Source organism: Thermothelomyces thermophilus, chromosome 5, assembly GCF_000226095.1.
Source record: "Thermothelomyces thermophilus ATCC 42464 chromosome 5, complete sequence".
NCBI classification, from domain to species: domain Eukaryota; kingdom Fungi; phylum Ascomycota; class Sordariomycetes; order Sordariales; family Chaetomiaceae; genus Thermothelomyces; species Thermothelomyces thermophilus.
This window is the reverse complement of record NC_016476.1, coordinates 390,587-411,422: the sequence shown is the minus strand read 5'-3', so window position 1 is coordinate 411,422 and position 20,836 is coordinate 390,587. Positions and strand designations below refer to the sequence as shown.

Below are 20,836 nucleotides of genomic sequence, written 5' to 3'. Positions count from 1 at the left end.
GCTACGGGAATGCGACCTCCCGTTCCCCCGTTGCTGACGCCCGCTTGGAGGCCACTTGCGCCTCCATTCGTGCTGCCATTGGCGCCAACGCCGCCGCCGCCCCCCCACACAGGACTGCCGACGCGGCTCCGGGCGGTGGGGGTGCGCCGGCGCAGCTCCTCGAGCCGCTTCAGCAGGTAGGCCCGGTTCCATAGCCGGCGGACGTGCAGCTGCTTGGGGCTGCGCTGGCGAGCCGGGGCGCCGTACTGGTAGTCGCGATCGTTTCCCTTTGCGTCGTCGTAATAGTCGTCCTCGTCCTCGTCCTCCTCGTGGTCCGGACGGACGGGCTCAAACAGGAGCATGGTCTCCGCCCAGCGTGTGGCGTAGCGCGCGTGCTCCGGCATAAAGGTGAAGGTGACGGCGTCCTCGTCGTCTGGTAGGCGACAGGTGATGAACCTATGTTTCTTATTGGGGATTCATAATCGAATCCCGCCCCTTCGGGTCAACACACAATCCACCCCTGCTCTCCTAAACTCATTTTGGTTCTGCATTTTGGTGCTGGGGAGTCTTGGGTGCACGGAATACGGAGCCTTACGCCCTCGATGGTGCACCGGCTTAGGGTACGGAATGCAAGGGTAGTCTTGGAGTCTGGGCCGGTTTGCTGCGAGGCAAGACCTGACTCATTCTCCATCGAGCCGGCTTACACTTACCAGGTGATGAAGGCGGGCAGTGACAGGCTGACCTCCTTGGTGGTGGTGTGCAGCTGCGGAGACCGCTGATAGCCCGGGATAGTCTGGTACTGCGGGGGTCGCAGGTCTTGGGCTCGGAGGTAGGCTGCATAGGCCGCGGCCACGGCGCGGTCCGAGAATACCAGGCGGATGCGGTTGTCGGTGACCGAGACGTCGATGGCGACGAGGTTCGGCATGGCGATGAGGGGTGGGTGAATGTGTCTTGGGTTGATTGTCTTGTTATCCTGCGCTTTTCTTTTTCGTCTCTTTCACGCCCGGTTTCGAGTCGATATTTCAAGTGTCTGCCGGCTGGGGGGAAGGGTGTGGCGGTGAGTCGGTGTAAAAGCGGGTTGAGCTGCTGGGCACTGTCCGGGCAGTGTGTACTTGGTTCAACTAATAGCGGTCCGCAATAGCCGTTGTGTAAGGTCTAGTCCGGTCACGTCCTCGTTGCAAACGCTTTGCTACTCTATTATCCCCTCAAAACGGGCTTTGAAACGGGCCATCCAGCATGGAATATCTTCTCGACCCCCTTCGAGTCATCTCAACCTGCGTCCGCGAGACGCGCCGGCGTTGTGGCCCCCATGGCAGCTTGTTGGATGAGGTGGCCCTGCTCCTCTTGCAGCTTGGGCCAATCGCACGGCTCCAGTTGTTCGGCTCCTCAGTGTCGTCCGCTTTGGCTGCAGGTGTGTTCCCATTCGTGGCGCTCGTGCAGCCAGTGAACGGGGCTCCAGATCAGCCATTATTGCCCTTGGGCCAGTGCCAGTGCCCGACCGCCGGCCACACATGGGCGGTTTCCACTCTCCCCATAACCACCACCAATCCGATCCGGCAGTCTGGCAATCTGGGGAGTTTCAATCGGGTACAAATGAAAACACTCATCCGCATGCCCGGGCCATCCTGATAACGAGCCTCGCAAGTTGGCGGTTGGGAAACGGTGATATAGCGACGAGTCCTAGGAGAACAAAAACGCACACTGATGCAGAGAGAAGCCCAACAAGCGCGAAAATGCGCCAGAGGCAATGACCCTCTTGCAGGCAATGATCCTCTTGCAGGCAATGATAAGGTGAGGGGAGGGAGCTTCAAGCAACGTTGCAGCATCGCATTTCTAAGCAGGAAATTGCGTCGCCGAACGTCTTGGGGAAAACTGCTGGGTCGCAACTACCGCTTTTTGCGCGATGCCCAACCTGGTGTTGCAAGTTACATACACTAGGAGCGATGCTCGGCCTGAGAAATTTAGAATTCGCCTGCCGGTCCGACCCAAACCGGGTCCTGCAGTGTCTGGGTACGCGGGCCGTTCATGCGGAATCGGCAGGGGTGTGTCGGTTCTGAAAAACAGAACAGCAGTCCCATCAATAGCACTTTCCAATGATTGTGTGGATCTCGCCTACAATTCTCGCTCCAACGGCATAGGTACGATCACCCTTCCTCAGGGTACAGCATTGGCCAAGGGGGCGGCCGCGAGGGAAGGACCAAGAGTCAAACACTGTCTTGAACGACACCAGAAGCGACCCCAACAATCCCAAGGAAGGGGCAAGGTGTTCCCGAAACTTCCGGAACATAGAATGACCGGGTCCATGGACTCATCTGACTAACTTCATCTCAGGAATATGCGTTGCTGACGCTCCCGAGGTAGTACTCCAGACCACAGATCTAGCCGACGCCAGAAAAGCCGGCTATGCTCACAAGATGTCGCCCGTGAAGCTCTAATAGTTACCAGACTAATCAAGGCTTCAATCCCAGAAGTTGTCTGTTATTGACAAACGAGCTAACACACACAACCTCCGACTAACAAGTCATCGACTTCAGAAGGTCTTCCTCATTCGGAAAACTGCTTCTCGTCAGCAAGGCGATGAGCCAGGGCAATTACAGCCCGCGGGATTGTAGTTGCTTTACAAAGATGCGACCAAGAAGCCCCATGCACAGGAACGTTAGATGGGGGAGATCTGAGAAAGTTCGTCTGCTGGCAGCGGCGACAATCCAATTTTTTTTTTCTGAAGTTGGGAGTTAACCAAGAATGGAAGGTGCCCTAATTATGACAAAACGCTCAACGTGGTTTTCTGCATGACAGGAAAGAACCTCGCAGTTGAGCACCAATATCCCGGACTGCGGATTAGGAAGATCGATGAACACTTAACAATAATTACTCAGGGCTCTGGCCATGAAGAAACTGCTGCCTATTACCGATCGAAGATGATCGGTTGCTAAATCCAGTGGAGACGACCTTTTGAACAGCAACCGTGGTATCGAATCATAAAACACGTGCCTCGTTTGAAGACCAGCTGCTACCACTCGCTGTCTCGTGTGCTCGAAACCTCGCTGTCCTCTCGAGGCGCGGGCATGTGCTTACTCAGATACCCTTGCGTTGTGGAAGGAGCCAGACTCCAGGTTGCCTCATCGCCCCTCGGGGCAGCGCTCTTTTTTCCTCTTTCTTAGGTAGTCTACAATGCACTTTGTTGAACCTTCGAAGTCACCGCTGCAAACCCTTCCTCTGTTGTTCGAGTCTTCTAACTGCGATTGACAAGCCGGCTCTTCATCGCTAGCGTCGCAGCCGAGCCTGTCTCCAGGAGGGTAAGACGGGTTTAAGGGTTAGGGTTCAGTGCCGTATTATTTGACCATGTTTTGTAGATATGACTGCGTTTTCGAAGCAACTGAGCAATATAAATGGATTTGATGGACTTTCACTACGGATTTGAAGGAATTGAGCAATGGAGTTTGACTTGAGAGATTGATAAGCTGTAAACGGCAAGGTACATACTAGGGTTAGGGTTCTTGTTAACACATGTCACGTGATGCACTCCTATGGGGCCAGAGGACAGATATTGGTTCGAAACCCTCCGATAGTTATGAGGGATTGAGAGAATAAAGCAAAAAGGGAATTCTAAACAGCCCCTGTGGGGCTCGAACCCACAACCTTCTGATACCTCTAATTTTAAATAGAAGTCAGACGCGCGGCCAATTGCGCCAAGGGGCTTTTAATTGGTTATTCGGCTTGTAATGATGCCTTATTTAGAAAGGGAGAGGCCTAGACACGTCATTCCATTGGACGGAGGTGGGAGGGTGGCGGTCCCCACTCTGACTTGATGCCGCTTGCTATCTTGTTTCTGCGATGGTTGTGGATATTAATTAAGCAGAAAGCAAGTTTGGGGAAAGGGAGTGGGGAGGGGCAGCCGGTCTCCTTCGATATGTTGTGATGAACTTGAGAGAGCGTGTTAAGAAATTGAAGAAAGTATCCGGCTATAAAGGTCGAAAGGTCACGGCTTAAATGGGAAGGTAACATGTGCACCTACGTGATCGCTCCTAGGAGCCGCCCCTCCCTGAATCAGCGGGATAGAAAGTCACTGGGGTTGTGTAAGGGAACCAATGCGAACAGGAAACTTTGAACCACCTACTCAAGCCTTGGCCCTTATTAGTAGTGCAGAGCAGTCATATCCCACGCCAAGATTCACCATTTCCACCTCGGTGGCCACGTTTTCACGAGATGCTGTTGTCTAACGCCAAGCGTCTAAGGTCTAATTTATATGTTGCGAAATCCTGAGATTGCACAAAGGTCGGCTTGAATACAGAGGCCCAAAGGAAGTGGAAACGGCAATTCAGATCAACCAGTGGACCAAAGGCAACGAGGTCTTAATTTGCCACCGCGTTCCAGATCAAGGCGAGCTCTACTACGACAATCGGAACAGTCTGCAATAATTTTGCGGGAACACTACGACAATTTTTGGCGAAGAAATCGGACGCGCGAGCGCGCACTTGCGGGAACAAGTTTATAGAAAGGTGTATGCTAAGTGTTGATCGAAGGACGTGGGAAAACGTGAAGAAAGAGGCAGATGCTTGACGTGTCAGACCCGTATCTGTACCATGACGAGCCACTTTGTCATCACGGCTTTTTCGAGGCCTGCGAGCTCAATCTACGGCACGGGAGCTATCGAGGTAACTCCAACCTCCCCAGATACCGGGGATAGATCAGGGGAGACTTTGCTAGCCGGTCGTCGTCATCAGGTTCGGGCGAGAGAAGGGAGAGAAAACCGGGCGGCGCCGAAAGGGTGATCACGATGCTAGTTTATTTGTTCCGAGAGACAATGTCCGTTGACGCCATCGAGTAACCGGTCAAGACGTATCCGCGAGAAAGAAGCCCCAGATCCATGCCCAGCCGTCATCGCACTGTCCTCCGTCTAAATCATGTCGAGGCGCCGGTCGTTAAAACGCACATCTGGCTCGCGTCAGCGGTCTTGTCGGTCGAGGAAGCCACAGAGCAGAGCCGAACGTACCATCTTCTCCTCCAAACATCTAACATGCGTAATCTACCGCTGGGCGCTCCAGACGTTCTTGAGGAGACCGTCACGCTGGGCGAGACGGTTCAGGGAGTCGTCGCTCTCACCCATGGCACGGACGAAGCCCGAGAGGGCGTAGATGATGTTCTCGCCCTGAATGGCACGGCCGTTCTCGTCCACCTTGGCGACGGTAATCTGGCAAGAGCCGTGGTCCTTGGCCCGGATGATCCTGCCCGTCGCAGAGCACTTGCGAGGGACGTAACTGGAGGGAGGCTACTGTCAGCGAGTCTGCAGGCGGCGCTCGAGCGAACTGATGGTAAGCAGGATCGGCTTACAGGTCGACGATTTCGCCACGGTCGTTCTCCATCTTTGCGGCTTGTTATGGGTGCTGCGAAGTGACGGTTCGGGGATTCGTTGCGGTGCCGGAGATCAGGGCTAAGGAATTTCAAGCGTCTTGAATTTCGACCAGTTTTGCTGATTTGGTGGGTGCTGTGGGCTGGGCAAGTGCACGGGCCAGAATCACCCCACTGATATCGAAGCACAAGTCAGCTGACGGCGCGAGGCGTTCGTGGAAGGGCGGGCCCCACCTTATCCTGCCAAACACTGTCCCGCCTCCGAGTTGCTCCGGTCGTTTGTTGACATTGCAGCCAACATGCAAAGTAACCAATCCACAAAGACCAACTTGAAGGAGAGGCCTTTGCAGTGTTGAAGAGTACAGCCAATCGATAATAACACAAGCTCCACTTTTAGCAGTAGTTCCCGAAGCTGTCGCCCCTGAAGTCAGTTTCCGCGACGGTCAGACGCGCTGGGCGCACGGGGGCGTTTCTGCTGGGCAGATCGCGCATGGGTACTGGTGGCCTGGTTTTTTCTTCTCCAATCGAAATGGCTCACGAAGATTCTGTCGTTATTATTTCCTCATCCCCCGATTTTCCATCGATTTGTGACCTTCTGCCGAAAGCGACCAAGAAGCCCCCATTGCGAAGTGGCAGCAATGCCGCCCTAACCCCTTACGATGCGCCCGTCACATTCACCAGCGCCGCAAGCCAGTTGAAGTCGTCGCATGCTTCTCAATCGGAGCGCACGAGTCCGCGCAAGACACAGGTTGTGTCGGGCGTGACAGTTACGAAGTCACACGCCCGCAATCCTCCGACCGAGCGACCGCCAGAACCCAATGCGCAAGGCACGAACCTCGAATCGAAAGAGGCGAACGAAAAACTGAATGAAACGGGGATTGTCACAAAGGGGAGGAGGAGCGCAAGACCTGGATCCCGGGAAGTGGCAGCGGAGCCCAGGACAATTGTGTCAGTCGACGAGGTTCATCCGCAGCCTGGGGGGGGGTTAAGTCCAGTCCAAGGTTCAGCCGAGGCGGAAAACACGCTACCGAAGTCCAGAGTCAGGACGACAGTAAAGGAACGGCGACCCAAAAAGAGGACCGAGACCGTCAGCCGACATTTTGCTCCTCAGGGTTCTGCGCCGAAGCCTCTACCCGAGTTGATTGCGGATCCGATTGAAGATGAATCGGTCATGCTTGAGCCCGCGATGAGGCGGAAGAGGGATTGGACGCCTCCTCGTGAGAGTGTGCGAAGTTACTGTTCAGCCGACTCTTCCACGACGAAGGAACCACAGTCTTCGCAGGACAATATCTTCGAAACGCTCCAAGAAACGTATGGATTCGTTGCGGACCCTGCCACGCATGTCAAAGTCACATTGCCCCTTCCGGATACCGAGGTCCTTGGAAAACGAAAAATCATCGAAATGGCCTCAATAGGGAACAAGCAAAAATCACCAGACGCCTCCCCCACAAAGCCGAAAGCACCAAAAAAGAGACCCCGGACGATCACGGACCTGGCGACAGCGGCTTACCGTCCGTCAGAGAAGCAGAGTGTCCCTTCTGCGGAGACGCGCACGGGTTCTTTGTTTACCTACCTTGAATCACCCAAAGAGCAGGCAACAATCGCGCCGAAAGATGCAAGTGCCAAACCGAAAGCCTCGAGAGGTACCAAGGCAAAGGCTGGCAAGAGAAAAGAGCAGCCTCCCAAACCTATCCTTCTCTCCCCGACCAGTGCTATGCGACAAGTGGCCAACCAAGACTTCGTGTTTGGGACAGCGAGCCAGTTGGCCACCGAAGACGACCCCGTACTTCTCCGGGCGCTGCACGAGGCTATGCAAGTGTCAAATCAAGCTGATAGTGGCTCGGATCTCAGCCCCAGCCCTAAGCCTGTGAACAGCAAGCTCGCCGGGCGCAAAAGGCCAGGCGCGGGACTTTGGGCCGCTGGCGCTCGCTACGATGACGGTGACCTGGGTGTGGATGTGCTGGATCTGACACGCTCTTCTCCTCTGCTTCTGGATAAAAGTGCCCCGGAAGATCTATATGCGAATCATGAGCCAGCACTTTCAGTCCTTTCACATAAAAAGGCCGGCATGGAAGTCGAGCTGCCAGATGACAGTTTTGCTCTCAGCAGCTCGCCGCCAGTCGGTCGCCACAATTCTTCACCACCCTCCGCATCACGCAACATTCGGCAAGCGGTGGTGCAACGTGATCAGGGGAGTTCTTCATTGAATAACCATCCGCAGATTACTCCAGAAGAATCGGATTTGGGGCCACCGCCGAGTAACCAGGAACAATACGACGAGCTTCTGCTGTCACAATCCAACAGCTCACGACAAGAGGAGCCTGTGAGGCCCCCAGCACCGAACTATGAGATGTACAGTGATGCACGTCTTGCCAAGGAGGTTGCGTCCTACGGTTTCAAAGCGGTAAAGAAACGGACGGCAATGATAGCGATTCTGAAACAGTGTTGGGAGAGTCAAAACAAGACGACATTTGGAAGTAGAGCTACCTTTGCCGCCATGTCGACATCATCTACAAACGGCAGTGGCTCATCTCCCAAGCCCAGGGACCGGGCTGGAAGGAGCACTACGGGTCCGAGGTCCGGTCTTGAAGGGCCGGCGCCAAGTACTCGCCGTGGGAAAAAATCGGTTACAGCTGGTGCCGCCGCCGAGACCGAAGCACCCCAACCTATGAAGCGGCCCCGCGGAAGACCAAGGAAGAGTTCTACGGCATCGTCTGTTTCGAATACTACAGAAGCACGAGCATTCTCGCCAGCGAATTCCGGGCGAGATATTCCAGCTTCTGTCAGGGACACTGAGAGCGAAGGGGCTCGCGTCGAAAAGCGTGCACAGGGCCAGACAGGGATTGATAACGGTGCAATTTCCTCAAACCAGGCACCGGGGGTAAGAACGGCAACATCTCCGAAGAACGCCAGATGCTCGCCGAAGCGAAACAACCCTGCTCCATCCACACCGGGGGGAAAGTCCTCGTCAAAACAGGTCCTTGAAATCCCCGACTCGGACTCGGACGATCCCTTTGGCTCAACCCCAGGTTCGTCACCAGAAAGGTGGGCTGACGCGTTCTCGCCACCGCCAGCAATGGATCTCTCGGTGACTGAAGATACCGAGACGTCGCTCATAGCCAGCCCGACGAGCCACCAGGTGTCCCTCTTCCGGTACATTACCAAAGCGATTGTCAATGCGCCACGAGCGACAAACCCGGAGGAGCCGAGCTGGTACGAAAAGATGCTCATGTACGATCCGATCATTTTGGAGGATCTGACTGCATGGTTGAACTCGGGGCAGCTAGACAAAGTGGGATATGACGGGGAGGTATCTCCTGGCGATGTCAAGAAGTGGTGCGAAAGCAAGAGCGTGTGTTGCCTCTGGCGGGTGAATTTGAGAGGGCAGGAGAGGAAGAGGTTTTGAAAACTTTTCCTGGCCAAGGTACAGCTGGCTGCACTGCGTGAATGCGTGGAGTGGTCGAACGGAAAGAAGCTTGGGATATTATTAAGCGGCAGCAAGGGTGACGCTTCTGATGAAAACATTGGCCACCACACGAGCAAGCTCTTTTTCTTGTCATACTAATAACCTGCAGTACTATTCTCCATCAATCCGTCACGTCACGCTGTATCCGTATCCTTGTCCTACCCGCCATTGTCCTCCGTTTCCCCAGATCTTAGATCGGCGCCGAGTGGGGCGGGGCGGAGAAACGGACTAACCTTGCTACCTCGTAGGGTGTGACAAACCGAACCTCGGCTCAGCTGCAAGGCTGCGCTGCCGGATTTGGAGTCCCTCCGCTTCACAAAACCCGTGGGTAACCCGTGTGCTAGTGTGAGGGGGGGTGGTACAGGATGAACACCTTGAACTCATTGCCATCCAGGTGCATCGCCCTCTTCACCAGACGGCGATCACAGTTTGTGGTGTCAAATCGCTGCGGCCATCTTCAGCTGGCAAACAGTCGCCCCTTTTCATCCACCACAACTTTGGTGCATGCGATAACACGCTCCCGTCTTTCGAATTCAAACCCCAGCAATATCAGAAGCGGAACCCGCGGTTCAGCCACGACACCGCCCGCTCGAAATACACGGTCATTTGTTGCAATGCCTATCGATCAGGGGAAGGCAGAGGGAAAGGAGAGGAAGGCAGAGAAGCCAGCAGCACCACTGCGGCCCAGTTCGAGGCATGTAATAGTCGCTGATCGCCATGAGGGGAAACCGTTCCCAATCCGCTAATACACCATCAGCATAATTCTCCTCTCACCCACCAACCAGGTCCTGCTCCTTCACCGGGTGCAGACCTCCACCTCCTTCGCGTCGGCGCATGTCTTTCCCGGGGGCAACGTCTCTTCCTTCCACGACGGCCCGCTCCCGCCGCTGGATGACCCAGCGATCCACGAGGACGGCCCGGCGTATCGACTGGCAGCCATTCGTGAGACCTTTGAGGAGAGCGGTATCCTGCTCGCCAAGAAGCAGGGCCGAGGCCGGGATCAGTGCCTCCTCCACCTGCCGGCCCATGTTCTAGAAGAAGGGAGGAAGCAGATCCACGGAAACACCGTCAGGTTCACCGAGTGGTTGGCAAGCCAGGGTGGTGAGCCAGACGTGGGTATGCCGCCGCCGCCTCCAACCCTGTTCCTGAAGAAAGAGGGTGGTGCCCTTTGGAGCCAACACTGACACACCCCGCCCTCGCCTAGAAAACCTCGTCCCCTTTACCCGCTGGATCACCCCCCCGGGGCCTCCGAAGCGCTTCACCACGCAGATGTACCTCTACATGCTTCCGCTCGACCTCCCCCCACCCCCACCCAGCAGCGGCGCCGGCGGTGAAACAACAGCCACCAGCCACGACCTCCTGCTTCGGCAGCACAGGCCCGCCCTGATCCCAACGCCGACCCACGACGGCGGCGTCGAGCACACGGCGGCCGCCTTTGACGACGCGGGCGCCTGGCTGGCGCGGGCCCGGGCCGGCGACATCATCCTCTTCCCGCCCCAGTCCTACCTGCTCCACCTCGTCTCCCAGTTCTGCTCGCCCGGATCTAACGACAATAACCAGAACGACTACGGCGCCCAGCGCGCCGCCCTGCTCGCCTTCCTGCGGCGCACCCCGACCTCGGCGGTGGCCGACCGGGCGGGGACGCGCATGATCCCGTGGTCGGAGAAAGCCATCAGCCCGGCGGTCCTGTTCGTGCGCCGGCGGGACGGCCGGGCGGTGCTGGGGCTGGACAAGCCCGGGCCGGAGCTCCGGGGGAGCAGGCGGGGCGGCGACTGGGAGAGGGTGGTGCTGGTCGACTTCCGGAAGGAAGGGCCCCGGAACGTGGAGGTCCGCGACAGGGAGGAGGTGCTGAAGGAGGAGAGGGAGGAGGGGGACGCGGACGGGGAGGTGGCGAAGTTATGAGCTAATTAATTAATCAATCGGCTCTGTTAGAGGTCGGGGAACACGGGGCGATGAAATGGTTGCCCTGCAACGGAAGTTGTCGGGAAGCAAATGTAGAAAAACATAATTAAAGCCTGAATAGTATAATCATCCCGTGAATTGTAAACGACTCGTTGATAGGCTATGCTGCGAAGTCAAGGGTCAAGATACAAGGTGCCCTCATTAACACTAACAAATTGCACCTAATATATAGAACGGTTAGTAGTACTATAGTTTATTGTTTGATATGTGTTTGATAATTATGTTACAATTGCTTTGATCCTTTTTCTCCATCTTCCTTCTCTAATTCCATGATGTTTCGTGTTCTGTCCTTCACTTAAGTCGGACCCTGCCGAACGCAGTGATAAGCTTCTAGGAGCATTGAAAGCAGTCTACAGTAGGTGGCTATACAAAGGAAAAGAGTGCCTTGTTAAAACTATCTACAAAGGAGACAAAACGACTAATATTTATAGATAAAGGAACTGGCCAATGCGTTAAATAGCCTTATATAGCTATGGTATATATGTGGCTAATACTCTTAGAAGCTTTATAGCTTCTGATACACCCCCTAGTTGAACGCGATAGTTATTTAACTATACTTTGTAGTAATACTGTTCTTAGTATTATGTCCTTTGTTGTTCTTACCTTGATAGCTCCTTTAGGGGCCTACCTTCCATATTCGGAAGTCTAAAAGAGTTAAGTATAGTAAAGCGATTCCTTTGAAGCTATAGATTAAATATAGCTATTATAACTATAGTAGTAATAATATCTCTAGTTTTAATTATAGTAATAATAGGATAATGCTTCCTATGCTTAAATTAATGGATAACTTATTAGGTATACCTATTATAAGTATTATAACTATTAGTAGGTTAATTCCTATTCCTATAATGCCTTGAAAGTATAAGTATATTAAAGCTTCTATACTATAAATGTTCTTATTACCTTTATTCGATTAATTTTATTACTAGTTTTATAGTTTTCTAGCGCTTTGCTAGTTATATTAAGATCATTTAAGCTAACTAAATATAATAATATTAAAGCTAGCAAGCTTTATAAGGTACCCTATAGAATATATATATAGTTAGCTCTAGTAAGACATTCTTTTAATAAATGTTATAATCATTCTAATATTAGCTCTTATTATTACTATTATACCTATAGTTACTATATATTAGGGTAGCCTACTACTAGGCTAGTTATTAAGGGAGGTAGTACTATCATAAAGGCCTTTCTAAGTAGGTTTACATTAGTTATAAGGGTAGGGGGGGTCAATTGTTCTAGGGCCGGCAGGCTACCTATTTATATTCCTCTTAAATTATAGTTTTTGGAACTAATCCTTTATGACAAACCTAACTTAGACTTCTTCTAAAAGGGTTTAGACAAAGGTAGATTAAGCGGAACAAGCATACAAGTCGTCTAAGGGATTCGGTAAAGCCAAAGGGTTCATAATAACGCTAGAGTTATCTCACATAGTATTTAACGATACTTAGTATAAGTACTATATTATAAGAGGGTTACTATTACTAGTTATTAGAAGCTATAGAGCTTCTAAGCGTATTAGCTACGCGTTTGCCATAGCTATATAAGGCTGTTTAACGCATTAGCTAGTTCCTTTTATCTGTAAATATCAGTCGTTTTTGTCTCCTTTATGGATAGTTTAATAAGGTACTATCTCCTTCGTACAGCCACCTACTACAGACTGCTTTCAACGCTCCCAGAGCTCCCACTACGTTCGGCAGTTATAAGCCCGGCGCCTTGACTACTCCTCTGCCGACGTATCTTTAATATCAGTGGTAGCTTCTTCTATTACGAACTCTCTTACCCTGCTTTAATACGCTTTCGACGACACGTCTATCATGTCCAAGATCCTAGTCGAGACTTCTACGCGCCTTATAGGGCCTAGTTCCTAGAACTTGTAGTATATCGAACTATAGTCATAGGCTAAATTCGCTAGTATATAGGCATTCGTCAACCCCGACGGTAATCGCGAGCTAGATCTGGAAGTTCTATAGCGCCTAACCTGTAAGCAAGCTAGAGACAACCTTATCCTAGCTTCCTAGGAGCAACTTATAAAAGGATTATTGCCCTTGATGTCTATAGATTTAATGCCTTCTAATGTAGCTATCGTAGCCAAATTTGTATAACTATAAGACTCCTTTTACAAGGATATCACGTATACCGTAGATATTAGTAAGCAGATAGGATAGCTATAACGCTAGCTAGTATATACTATGGATCTTAAACTTTACAAAGCTATGAAAGTATATAGGAAGAAGGATATTAACCTTATTAGGGGGATTATCTAGGCGCTTTACTCTATACTTATACTATCTATTATAACGCTCTATATAATAGTTGCTATATAATATATAACTAGTCTTAATATAGCTAAGCGTTTAGGAGTTAATCTATAGCGCTAGATTTGTGACTTTAATGTCGCCTTCTAGCAAGCTATCTAATACGATATCCTAGAAGTATAGGGCGTATAAGGACTTTATACCTTTCTTGACGCTATCGCTATATATATTCTACTAACCTAGGTAGCGAATAAGAGGATAGAAATCGAGCTTACTAATAATATAGGATAGCCACTTCCGGAGCTTAGTACCCTTATTACGATAGCTAAGATCCTAATTAATAATGATACGTAACCAGGAGTCTCTTAGAAGTATAGAATCTTCTTAATAACTTATATACTAATACTTCCTATAGCTTAGAAGAGTGGTAAGGAGAGAGGCAGAGACTTGTATAGAGACTCTTATAGTGGTTAGCAGCGTAATACGAGATGTCCTTATGAGCGTCTAAGATATCTATAGGATCTAGTAGACTACTATATACTTAAGTAAGCTATCTACGGTAACGAATAACGCTTGTACCTTTCTAATAAGGAGTGTAAGGGGATTTGCTAGGAGCTTGATAAGCTGAAGTAGGCTAGATTAAAAAGCTAACTTATTATTAAGTAGGGGGAGCTATTCTATTCTAGGTAGTTAGGGGTAAGATACCCTAGTTCTCTTAATATATTAATTATTAGCCTTTAACTACTTAATAAGCTCTTGACTTACTATAAGGTATTTAGTATAATTGCTCTATAACGTTATCCTCTTTTGGAAAGTACTTTACTAGACTTATATAATATAACCTACTTAGTTAATAATAAGAAATTCCTATTACCTAGAACGTTTGTTAAGGTAGAAGATCCTAAGTTTATTAAAGTAGGTATAACGACCTTTCCTATTAGTAGGAAGGGCACTTAGGTAATTAAGAATATTCTAGATAGACTATATAGACCGTATACTAAGAGCCTAACGCTTAAGGATATCGCTATTATCAAAGGATTCTATATTAATATTATCTTAGAAGCTCTGTTACTTAAGGTAGGCGCTTAGTACTATAGCTTAGATTGCTTATTACGTTTCGGAACACTAGAAAATAATATTATCCTTTGTAAGTTAGAATATAAGTATAATCTTACCTTCCTTAAATATAAGCCACTTTCCTATTACTTAAGCTTCCTAGACTATATCTTAATTAGTAAAGCAGGTATTATAAACATTCATATATCCTTATAGAACGTATTTACTATATATAATGGAAGGTCCCGGACACGAGCGTTACCTACTATAAGAAAGGACACTAAGGATCTTTGGCACTTGAGAGCTAGCTACCTTAGACTAGAAGCGTTAAAAGCGCTCATTAATAACGTTAAAAATGTCTATATTAAGGGGATAGTACGTATTAAGTACGAGAGCTATACTTATACTTATATAAGCAAGGTCATCTCTAGGAAAACACTACCTAAGTAGAAGTCTATATACCTGTTCTAACGAGTAGCCTAGGATCTATTTAACTATCCTAAAGCAATTAATAGATTACAATAGCTGCTTATAATTATTAATAAGTATAGTAAGAAGCTCTTCCCTTTCCTCCTAATGACAAAGTCGCTAGACTAGATTATAGGAATTATCTAGAACTTCGAGAGCTAGGTAAGACGCTAATATAGGCTCGCTATCTATAAGATTAAGCAGGATAATAATACTATAATGATTAGTTTAGCAGGGTACGTACCGACATGCTACCAGACTTAGGCTATAGAAAGCGGTATTAATCTTGAACTCTTACCTTTATATACCTACGAGCCTAACGGACTAGTGGAGCAAGTAGGGCAAGAGCTGATCTTATGCTTAATTAAGATACTTAATAGCGTAAATCTAACTACAAAGCTCTAGTTAGAAAGCGTATAAGTAGTAGCATACTTATATATAATAAGCTTAAGCTATACTTACTCGTTTAGAACTCCTAACGAAGTACTCTATAGCTAGTTTAAATAGTACTTTTGCTAGTATAAACCTAGCTTGATAATCGTATTAACTAGCGACTTATACCTAGACTAGAGTAGCATCTTTATATATGGATACCAGGTATATATCCTCTATAAGGATAAGGAAGCTAAGCGGCATACAAAGGACTTTAAGGTACTACTATACGGGCTAATAAGGTATCTTATAGGATATCGCGCTTCTAATATCTATTATGTTTAAATATCCGAGCTTGATAGGGTCATTATAACTTATAACGTTCGCTTCGATAAGAAGACTTTCTATTGCCTAGGTAAAGAGTAGCTAATAGAGTCATTGCTAGCGGTAGTAAGCTAGGAAGTTAATTAGTTTAATCTTAGCAAAGATTCCTAGGATAGCGATTTTCTCTAGGAAGCGTTATAATAGACTTGATAACTAGTAGAAGACTCTATTATAGTAGCTTAACTACCTCTATCGTAAGAGAGTCTGGTAGTAGATCAACCTCTCTAATAGAGTTAAGACTTAGGGATAAGGGAGCTCTCTAATACGTAGCCTATAAGTAAGTAATTAATTCTAGAGACTCTTATAGTAGAGACGTAAGCAATAGACAAACTTACCAAATAGATAGAGAGCTTTAGAGGACTCTTAACCTCTAAATATACGCCTAAGCTCTTGGTAACTTGCCCTACGCTAGCTAGTAAAGGGGATGTTTACTAAAAGTAGGAGGGTTTAAATTAGGGCCTTCCTAGTTACTAGCTAGCTAACTAGATGCTAGGGAGAGCAGGGGAGCCGTCGAATCTAACGGAGGAATGCCTTCTATAGAAGAATCTAGTACGTGTAATAAGTAGACGGAAGAGCTAGGAGCTAGGAACAGTACTACCGATATATCGTACCTAGCTAGGCTAGAGGAGTAGAGCGTTAAGCGAAGTCCGGATCAGCTAATATATCCTCTAGAAGGTAGAAGCGAAGGAGAAGCTATTTAGTAACCTTCTACAAGGAGAGGTAAAGGTAGGAGGAGGGCTTGCGAGCCTAGGGACCCTATCTAGTCAAGCGAACGGCTAAAAATAAAGAGAGGGTTAACTACTACTATTCCTTTATCTATATAATAAAGGAACTCTAGTGACAGTTCTATAAGACTTGCCTACCTAATTAATAGGAAGCTTACCTAGGAGACTAGAGCTTTCGAATAATATATATAGTATTTGCTACCGCTATACAATAGAAGAATACTACGTGCCTTAGAGCAGCCCTAAATAAGCTATATTAGTATATTAATAATCTTACTTATGTTCCTACTAACTGGCGAGACCTATATAACTACCTGTTAAGATAATAGTTCAAAGACGCGGCTTACAAGGAGATATATAACTTAGAGAGTAGGGGAACGTAGAAGATCATACCGTATAAGTAGGCGAAAGCGCGACCTATCCTATTAAAATAGGTCTTTGTATATAAGTTTAATAAGGACAATTTCTTGGAAAAGTATAAGGCAAGGATCTATATATAAGGAGATCTATAAGATATTAGCTTAATAGAAAGTATATATATAGCTACTCTAGTAATGTAGTCGTTCTATATAATGATAGCGATCGCTATATACTTTGACTTAGAAGTCAAGTAGTTCGATATAACGTAAGCGTTCCTTAACGCTAAACGACCCGAAGACGATCCTATTATCTATAAATTACTAGAAGGATTTAAGTAGCTAGGGAAATACGTAGAGTTATAAAGAGCTCTATACGGCTTAAGAGACTTATTACTCTTATGGTATAAGGAGTTCTATAAAATACTATTAGATCTAGGTATAGAACCATTAGGCAAAGAGAAGTGCCTCTTCTTAAGCTATAATAAACGAGTTATTCTAATCTTTTATATTAATAACTTCTTAGTCTTCTTCTATAAAAGTAACGCTATAGTGGTAGAGTATATAATAGAAGGAATTAAAGCTTAATACGACGTCTATAAGCAGGGTAATATCGGTTAGTTCCTTAGTATTAGGGTGATTCGAGACCGACTTATACGTAAGATATAGTTAGTCTATAACTAATATATTAGAAAGGTAGTAAGAAGATATGGACTAGATATACCTAGTACGTATAAACTAACTCCCTTAAGCTATAAAGAACTTAAGAAGTTCGAAGGGAATGCTACTAGTATATAGATTAAAGAGTATTAGGAGCTTGTTAGATTAATCCTATATTATATAGTTATACTATACCTAGATATTATATATACCTATTTAGTACTTTTTTAATACCTAACTAACCTAGGACTAGACCACTTATTAGAGGTATAGTAAGTAGTAAGATATCCATTTAGAAGCTCTTACCTATTAATCCAATATAGAGGCAAGTAAGCGCTAGATAGCTTAACGCTTATAATCGCTAGGGACATATTATATATAGATGATCTAGATATATAATATTTGTTATAGGGATATATCTTCTTCCTATTCGGAGGTCCTATTATATAGAAGGCATCGTACTAAGATACTATTATAATATCAAGTACTAAAGTAGAACTTCTAACGCTCTCTCTTATAGTAAGAGAGGCTATAGCACTTAAAAGGCTATTTACGGATATCGATCTTAAGCTTAGGGAACCTTAGAATATCTATTATGATAATTAGTAAACTATTCGACTAATAATAGCTAAAAACGAACATATTAATACTTACCTATAATATATAGATATCTATAATATATAGTTATACTAGGAAGTAATAAAAGGAACGTTTAAAGCTATATATCTATTAACTAGTTAGATATTGGTAGATAGGCTTATTAAACGACTTAGCTAATAAGCTTTCAAGCGCTAGAGGGCTCTCCTTAATCTTTAAGATGTTAGTTATAGGCTTATATAACTAGGGGGTAGAAAATAAGTTAAATTCGCCAAATAAAATACCGCCTAATACTCCTCATCTACTACTATTAGCCGTTACTAGGATTAATAGCCTTACCCTTACCTTTATCTTAGCTAGGTAATAACGTAGCACCTAATATATCATCGGACGCGCTAACGTAAGCATTACAAGCCTCCTTAATCTTGCCTAACTAGTAGAAGATATCGTATATAGAGCAGGCAATCTTTGTAAAACACGCGAGTTTAGCCTTATCGAGCTTATACTCCTCTGTATCGTCTACGCTAACGCGTTTTAGGTCACTCCGAAGAACTATATATAATTTCTTAAGATCCTACGTATATCAATTAGCGATTTACCTATACGTTAAGGGTAAAGGTTTAGGATCTAAAGACTTATAGAAGCCTTAGCTCTATCTAGTAGAGCCTTTGTCAAATCCTTTACCGACCTAATGTAAGAAGCAAGACTACCGTTATAGTTAGTATAAGTATCGTAAGAGCTATTAGACGCATAGACGATTAACGTATATCTCCTTACATGTCACGAGCTAATCATATACCACGACCCGGTGGGGCGTAGCAGGCTAAACGAGCCACCAATCAAGAAGGGCACGAAGCGAGGCTGACACGGGATCGCCAAGGAGCGCAGGCTACCACGGGCGAACAATTGCCAAAAGGGAAAGATAGCAGAGGATAGCCAGCTACTAAAGGCAATCTTAGGGCAGGATAGAAGGGGACTATAAGCGACCGACAGAAGTATATATATATAAATAATCACTTGTTATAGTAGACTCTGGGAGTTTACTAGTGATAATAACCTAACCTATAATTATAGTACTTATACTAAGTATTACTAACTATTGTAAGAGATAACCCTAGTGTTATTATAAACCCTTTGGCTTTACTAAATCCCTTAGACAACCTATATACTTATCTTACTTAATTTACCTCTGTCTGAACCCTTTTAGAAGAAGTCTAAGTTAGGTTTATTATACGTTGTTATTACTCCCTTTGTTCTATTATAGCTTAGAACGGAGGTAATTTCGACCTTAATATTGATATAGCTATTAACGTTACGGCCAAATAGCTGCTTGCCTAGCTTGGTCAACTCTAGTAGTAGATCTAGGAGTTAGACTAGAGAGATAAGGTTGCTTAAGCTCGGATTAAGGAACTCGAGAACGGCAAAAAGCACTTATAGAAGCTAGTTAACGAGGCCTATACCAAAATTAAGGCACTTGAAGGCGCCAAAGCAAGCCATATTAAGATCGAACTACCTAGTAAATACGGAGGAACTAAGGAAGATCTCGTAGGATTCCTAACGAACCTCCGATCCTACTTCTGGCTTAATGACGATAAGTTTTTAGACGACAAAGCCAAAGTCCTCTATATAGCTATAAGATTAAAGGGTAAGGCACTTAGATAGTTCGAGCCTATATAGAACGACTACCTTATTAAGGAAGACGAAGACGACCGAGACGCGTTTATATAGGTAGTCTTTCGATCCTACAACCGGTTTAAAGAAGAGCTTTAGAAGGTTTTTAGTGATAAAGATAAGAAGATTTATATATAAGAAAGACTTGCTAATCTCTGATAGACTAAGTTAGTAGCCTCTTATGCTATATAGTTTAGATAGGACATACTTAAGTCTTAGCTTAATAATAAGGTATTAATATAACTGTTTTATAATAGCTTAAAGGAAAAGGTTAAAGACGAGCTATATAAGTATAACCGGCCTAAGACCCTAGATAAATATATTATATAGACTATTGGAATTAATAATTGACTCTATATATAAGAGTAGTAGAAATGAGGTTAGATAAATAGAACTATAGTTAAGGCTAACGACAAGAAAAAACGGGTATATATTAGTACCTTGTATAGGACGTATCCTAGAGCTATAGATATAGATATAGCATAGAAGCAAGACTGGAAGAAGATAACTAAAGACAAGTCTAATGTTACCTACTATAACTATGGAAAGAAAGGACATTATAAACGAGAATGCTAAAGCCCAAAGAAAGAGTAGAAAATAGTCCCTAGAAAGGAAATTATAGGTATTGACGAAACTACTAAGGATATTATCGAAGTAGTAGCTATAAGCTATAAAGACAGGAATAGCGATATAGATAGTCTTAGATATGACGGCGACGGTAGAGACAAACAAGCACTATACTCCGAACTAGTCACTATAGACCTAGAGATAGGTCTTGCTAAATAGGATATGGTAGGAGAGTATATACTACTAATTTCGATTCTCCTAACCTTAAGGTAGTAGGATTTTATAGTTATATAGAGGTAGGATAGATTATAGACGACTAATACCTAAGGAATCGAAAGACCTAGACCTAATGTTCTATTCCTCCAGGAACAAATTAAATAGTACTATAACGAAGTTTTCCGGCTTAATATAGAACTACGCAAACGAGATAGATGCTTAATTTGACTTACCTAGTAGAGCGATAAGATAAGGGACGAGATAAGGGAACTCTAACGTATCGTAGAAACTATCAAAGGGGAATAGCCTATAATATACGATAGGCCTGATAGCTATACCGAGTATTTTGACGACTAGCAACTTAGCTACGACGTATAGAACCCCGAGTACTAGTTTATATATATAAACTGCGGAAAAGATAAGCGTACGTAGGAAAGCTATTAGAAGAAACACTCCTACCTTAGCATTAGAGTATCTATAGTCTATGTATAGTAGGAAGGATTTGGGAAAGAATTCTAATACCTCCTAGGCAACGCTATGCGACTATACCCTCGACACGAGGTATATATATAAGTGCCCTGGTTCTAGTACGTGGCATATAAATGCTAGTACCACTTTCGCGACAAATTTGAAAATAATTACTAGCCGACCCGACAAGGAAATGAGGATAGGAGCCTCTACCCTATAGAATAGGTCTATAATATAGGAAATAGAGCGGCCGAATTGCTCTAGAAGATTAAAGCCTACGAT

The 20,836-nt window shown here is 46.0% G+C and overlaps 4 protein-coding genes and 1 non-coding gene across 5 annotated transcripts; 2 read left to right on the top strand and 3 right to left on the bottom strand.

Moving 5' to 3' along the window:
- Nucleotides 1-146: 146 nt before the first annotated feature.
- On the bottom strand, nucleotides 147-904 carry MYCTH_2025813 (uncharacterized protein; the record flags this gene model as incomplete). Its single annotated transcript, XM_003664762.1, has 2 exons — nucleotides 147-435; nucleotides 690-904. Coding segments are annotated over 2 exons (504 nt in total), but the record flags the coding sequence as incomplete, so codon positions are not given.
- A 2,686-nt stretch (nucleotides 905-3,590) lies between these two features.
- MYCTH_t133 lies at nucleotides 3,591-3,678 on the bottom strand. Its single transcript has one exon. It is a non-coding gene; the product is annotated as a tRNA-Arg (tRNA).
- Nucleotides 3,679-4,456: 778 nt separating this feature from the next.
- On the bottom strand, nucleotides 4,457-5,439 carry MYCTH_2315781 (uncharacterized protein). The gene is made up of 3 exons (XM_003664761.1): nucleotides 5,311-5,439; nucleotides 4,973-5,237; nucleotides 4,457-4,914 (listed from the first exon to the last, which is right to left on the bottom strand). Exons 1-2 carry the CDS (start codon nucleotides 5,340-5,342, stop codon nucleotides 5,006-5,008), a joined length of 264 nt encoding a protein of 87 aa, XP_003664809.1. The 5' UTR covers nucleotides 5,343-5,439; the 3' UTR covers nucleotides 4,457-4,914; nucleotides 4,973-5,005.
- Nucleotides 5,440-5,628: 189 nt separating this feature from the next.
- MYCTH_2307970 (uncharacterized protein) lies at nucleotides 5,629-9,005 on the top strand. Its single transcript, XM_003664760.1, has one exon. The coding sequence runs from the start codon at nucleotides 5,858-5,860 to the stop codon at nucleotides 8,732-8,734; it is 2,877 nt and encodes a 958-aa protein (XP_003664808.1). The 5' UTR covers nucleotides 5,629-5,857; the 3' UTR covers nucleotides 8,735-9,005.
- Nucleotides 9,006-9,549: 544 nt separating this feature from the next.
- MYCTH_2067496 (uncharacterized protein) lies at nucleotides 9,550-10,696 on the top strand (the record flags this gene model as incomplete). The annotated part of the gene is made up of 2 exons (XM_003664759.1): nucleotides 9,550-9,910; nucleotides 9,999-10,696. Coding segments are annotated over 2 exons (1,059 nt in total), but the record flags the coding sequence as incomplete, so codon positions are not given.
- Nucleotides 10,697-20,836: the final 10,140 nt, after the last annotated feature.